General features: G+C 32.1%; 1 protein-coding gene across 1 annotated transcript in view; it reads right to left on the reverse strand.

The window, feature by feature from the left end:
* LOC106469891 (nose resistant to fluoxetine protein 6-like) overlaps positions 1–5602 on the reverse strand; it is a 27702-nt gene that overhangs the window by 15789 nt on the left and 6311 nt on the right. The window contains exons 3-6 of the mRNA XM_013930411.2: positions 4542–4656; positions 3821–3905; positions 1634–1749; positions 1053–1223 (exon numbers count right to left, since the gene is read on the reverse strand). Of these exons, the coding sequence (XP_013785865.1) occupies positions 1053–1223; positions 1634–1749; positions 3821–3905; positions 4542–4656 (487 nt within the window). The remainder of the gene's footprint in view (positions 1–1052; positions 1224–1633; positions 1750–3820; positions 3906–4541; positions 4657–5602) is intronic.

Below are 5602 nucleotides of genomic sequence, written 5' to 3' on the forward strand. Positions count from 1 at the left end.
GTAGCCCAAGAGTTGGCGGTGGGTGGTGATGACTAGCTACCTTCCCTCTAGTCTAACACTGCTAAATTAGGGACGGCTAGCGCAGATAGCCTTCGTGTAGCTTTGCGCGAAATTACAATAAACAAACGAACTATACAACATTGTGAATCATGAAAAGAAAACTCGCTAAAGTAAAGAATGATGTTGTTTGTTATTACATAACGTCAGGAAGAAAGGAAGTTAATTTAACCCTCAAATCTGGTTCGACATTTAATCTATTTCTATACTTGTTATTAAGAAAACTAAACAGGAGAAGATAGTTTCACACTTATATGTCGTAACGAAAGGCATTAGGAATCTGACCGCTTTTTCAGATAACTCTGCATATTCATATCGACAACTCAGCCAAAAATTAATCAATAGGAGTTTATAAAAATTCTGTTTCAAGACGGTGTCAGAGGAAAGTTCAGTTAATGAATCCACTTCTGATTCATTTAATTGTAAGATTTCTTCATTTTTTCGGGTTAACAGTAAACGGGTCCCTAATCCATATTTTACTGGCATCAATTGGAGGAAAATATTCATTTAAGCTTGATGATAGCCCCAATAGATGTTCTTTAATTGCTACAAAAGTTGCATCTGAGATGTTAGTTTCAGCATATGTCAAGTAGCGTCATATTGAGTTCATGATTGTTGCGCGATATTCATAGGATAATGCGGTGTTTTTATATTTTGTAAAGACCGGTACCGGGCCGCTCACCATACTTTGGGAAACGTTGTAATAGTGGGTTTGCTAGTACAAACCCTCAAAACAATTCATACTTTTGAGAGTAATAGTGGAAATAACTAAAAAAATTTTAAATATCGTAAACAGAAAAAGTTATTAATTTTGTAAAATGAAAAATGATAATTTGGTTTGTTACGTTGACTAATTTTTCAATGAGTTCAAATTCAAAATTAAATATTGATTTTCTATTGGAAATAGTTTTTTGCATATATTGAAGTTTATCGACATTGAAAAGTACGTAATTACATAGTAAGCTGTGTTTATATACGTTCTTCATGATACTCACTGTACATCCTCATAGGAGGCATTATGTAGGTATGGGCTAAGATAACCCACGCCATTGTAAAGAAACGGATACCATGTAGGGCTCCAAGATTTCCTGAACCAACGTTGGTGTTCAGCATCTGTTTTCCATTGGTGTAGAGAGAAAACGCCTTTAAAACTTCGAAGCTCATTGCTGAATAACAAAACAAGAAAAGAAATGACGTTTAATTTTTTTGATTTGTAACCTGTTGTGTTAGAAGTTAAGATCTTTCTTTAGAATTAACGTTTTGTCTCAACAAGGTGGGACAAAAGTACTAGTTCGTTAAAGTTGAAACAATCTTTTATATATATATAAGGGAAGTTAAACTAAGAACGAGGGCTTATGATATCCGTTTTTCTGTGATAATGAATTATTATAATCTGTATTCAACATACTACTAATACACTGTGTTAAACAGAATCACGGTACAAAAATTTCGCGGAGGTGAAATTCTACAGATTCATGAAGAACAATTCCAAAGAAAATCTGTACATATTCCACGTTAATCAGACAGAATTATCACAGCAGAGCGTCCTTAAAACTGTAGTAACTCAATCACTCACCTTGCCAACATTTTGTCTTCTTAGGGTTCAGTGTTTGTTTATCAGGTTGGTACTGTTTCCATAAATCTAACGTTGTACCTGAAACCACCAGCAGTAGAAGTGTTCCAAGCAGACTCCTAATAAGTGGTGCAATTGTTAGCTTTAAGCAAAATCAAATATTGCCATCTATTGCACTCACAATATATATGTATACATAGGTGATGTTACAATTGATGAAATAAATATCGGTTATAAAATGTCTCAGATTAAGTTTTAATAATATTTTTATTAAGGTAATTAAAATACCAAAAAAAATCCCTATTAAAGTAGTTATGCGATTACGTGTTTAATTTATTTTTCAGAGTCTAATCAGCTTTATTTATCTTACAGTTTGCAAAAATAAAATATAAATTTTTGATAAGTTTACAGTACAAGTTTATTAGTTAACAACAAGTGTGCTATCATGTTAAGCACAAGATTGGTATACTTAAGATAAATAACATATAAAGGAATGAAGAACAAAAACATCTTTAATAAGTAAAACGTAATATACATCTCACTGTAATACCAAGAATTATTTATAGGAAACTGTGTAAATTATAAGCCTAACTAGTGAATGTAACATTTTTGCTCAAAACCGAACTTTGTTAAGGCCTATAGTTCTTGGAAGTATGTAAAATGTTTGATTCGTGGTTTTTCAATTGCAGAGAGTATTTTATACTATATGTATGATAATATGATGTTTCATGTTGGACTCAGGTTGAATGTGACTAATGCCAAATTCACTCTCAGATTTAGGAGTGAGTCACGAGAAACATGACACAAAATGAATTGACACATTATAAATGGAATAAGTGTTTTACCACTTTTTTTGTGAGCATTTATTTTGATCACTAAGTGTAATTCGTTTGGTAAATACTCTTCCAGTTTTCTGCCAATGTTTAATATAGTAGCTATAAACTCGTACTCCATTATATAAAATGACCTTAAGACTTAACGTTAATATAGTGAAACAACAATAGCTTACATTTTCTTTTAAAGTTATTCACATTTTAAAACAAAAAATGATAAAAAACAGAATCAAGACGATTCCTAATTTTGAAAACTTGTTTAATTGTTTTAAAAGTTATAAAAGAATGTCATATTTTTGTTAAATAGTGTTATATGAATTTACTGCTAAATTCATTTTAATAGGCTTAGTGGTTTGTGATCAAGGTATAAAGTATTTTTACTAATAATCCGGGAATTTCTACAAATTAGATACTTTTACCTATGCCAGTTGAGCAATTGTTACATTCTCCACGCGTCCACCATTGTATAAGTTTAATGCTTTACATACTCAGATATATTTGTCAGTAAATCTCTTTAGGTGCTTTCCGTACACCTTGTATTTATAACGATAAAATAGTTTGTAGAATATTGTGTAAGTTGACATTTTAGAAAATAAATAAAATCTTCTTTTTCATTAACTCCAACAATTATAACTACGCTTTAGAAAGCTTACAAATTATAAAAGTTAAACATTACTACTAGATGTGCTGTCTGCGCTAGCCGTCGAGTAGTTTTGAAGTGATAGACTAGAGAGAAGACAATTAGTCAACATCTCCTACTGCAAACTCTTAGGCTACTCTTTTACTAACGAATAATGGGATTGACTGTCACATTATAACACCCCAACGGCTGGAAGAGTGAGCATGTTTTGTGACGGGATTCGAACCCGCGACTCTCAGACTGAGAGACAAGTGCTGTACTAGATGTGATTATAAGCGATATTTTCCTGTAACATATATTAAGTTAGCATTTTTTAATTGACTAAAGTCTATAAAAAACAAATTCATTTTATAAACAGAATAACATTAGATATTCATCTGATTAAACTTAGGAAGTGACAACACGGAAACTTTTATTAATTCTTAAAAGTATGTAGGCCTAGTAGCGTAATTGTAAGCTGGAGGGCTTAAGAAGCTAAATCAGATTTTGATACCTACAGTGAGTACGGTGCAGACAGCCTATTGTGTAGCTTTGCGCTTCGATACAAACAAACAAACTGAAAATTACCTTAAAAAGCAACCTTGGATGAGATTTGTTTGACATTTACGGAGAGTGATGGAAATTAGAAGCTATTCCCAAAGATTTAGAAAAATATTTACTGGCCTACTGGAAACTTCTGATTATCTATTGACATGAAAACTGTAAATTACTACTTACAAAACTCCAATCTGCTCAGCTGACAAGTTTAGTTCTTCCTTTACGTCACATTGGGGAACTGAGACGTGTAATGCATCTTGAAAAGCTAAATATTGACCATGAAAGTATTCCTATTAAAACTTTCGAATAACATACCCGAATATAAAATGCATCATCGGACACTAAATAAACGTCACTTTCTATACCATAAAGTAGGCCTAGCTAGGACAGCTATACATTTCAGTTCCAACATTATATAGTGTAAATTAGGTCAGCATTCTACACCAAAAAATATATACAAAATTAAATGATTTGGGAAATAACATATTTTCAAACAAGGTCTGGTCAGCCTCGAATTAGATTAAGCTCTTATATCTCAAGTTTCAAGATGCTCAACCAAGTCACTTCTGTTATATTGATAACCGATGTTAGAATGTTATCTGACCAATTCATACGAGTGAGATAGAGTTAACAACGTTTTAGTTAAGATTTCTCATTAGCAAATTTACAATTGGCTTCTCTTAATTAAAAATCTACCATTCAGTTTTAGTTAAAGCCAGAGTTTAAACTTTTTTTTATATAAATTCAACAAAATTCAATTAATCTAATAAATGTATTAACTAAAGTTTAATACAAATTTAATTGTTTTCCTAGTAATGAACCTTGATTCTATTAAAAAAACAAACAAATTGTAAGACTAAATACGTGATACTTATGACATTTTTATATGTCTAAGCCTTACCAACATGTGCAACTTTATCGACGTCCTGGTGAGTACAGGTTGAAGGGACACACAAACCAATACGGTTAGATCTTCCCTGCAACAGGTGAGCAGATCGTGCGAAGTCGCCTAAAATCTATATCGTATATCCAACAAAAAGATCTCTTTATTATTAACAATTAATGATATGCATAACAAAACTGCAATATTTATTCTATATTACCGTTAAATTCATAATGATGTTAGATATTTCACGATATCGTATAGTAGGTACTAACTACTTGATTTTAAATATAATAACAGTGGAATATGATTCATGATGTTACATCATCATTGTTCGAATTGTTGTTACCTAACCTATAAGTATAATGAAAGAAGAGCGTGTTTTGTTTGTACTCTCGTACACACACACACCATGAATTTAATCACCTCACTGATCAATCAATAATAACTCAAACTTAAGATTTACCAATAGCTTGGCATAAAAGAAACATAAAGAACTAACTAAAAACTAGCTTTACCAATTGTTGATAGGGATAATATTTGGCACAGTGAGAATCAGTACAGACTAGCCTCTCCAACCTTCCTTTCTTCCGCGGTAAAATTAAGGGCTTGTGACGCTAAAATTCGGGGTTGGATCCCTGTATTGGACACAATACAGATAGCCCATTGTGTAACTTTGTGCTTAACAACAAACAACAAACCTAACTAACTACTGAGGTTAAAGCAATCAGTGAAGTTTCACTCCAACTCTTTATTCATGCGCACGATTTTGTTGACAAGTTGTTGTTGTTTGTCATTAAGAACAAAGCTACACAAAAGGCTATCTGGGCTCCGCCCACCACGGGTATCGAAAACTGTTTAAGTCCGCAAAAATACCACTGTGTCACTTGGGGCTTTGTTGACAAGAGAGACGAAATTGACATTTACTTTAATAAAACTTCTGAAACATGCAGAGTCTTTTAATCTTGGCCTTTGGACAAACAAATTTTTTATTGTGCATTTTAAACGTTAATCATATTATTAATTTCAAGCTTTATTGCACAAGTTGACTTAATTGAATCTTCAAGTACTACTGATAC

The sequence above is a fragment of the Limulus polyphemus genome, unplaced genomic scaffold, assembly GCF_000517525.1.
Source record: "Limulus polyphemus unplaced genomic scaffold, Limulus_polyphemus-2.1.2 Scaffold3710, whole genome shotgun sequence".
NCBI lineage: Eukaryota > Metazoa > Arthropoda > Merostomata > Xiphosura > Limulidae > Limulus > Limulus polyphemus.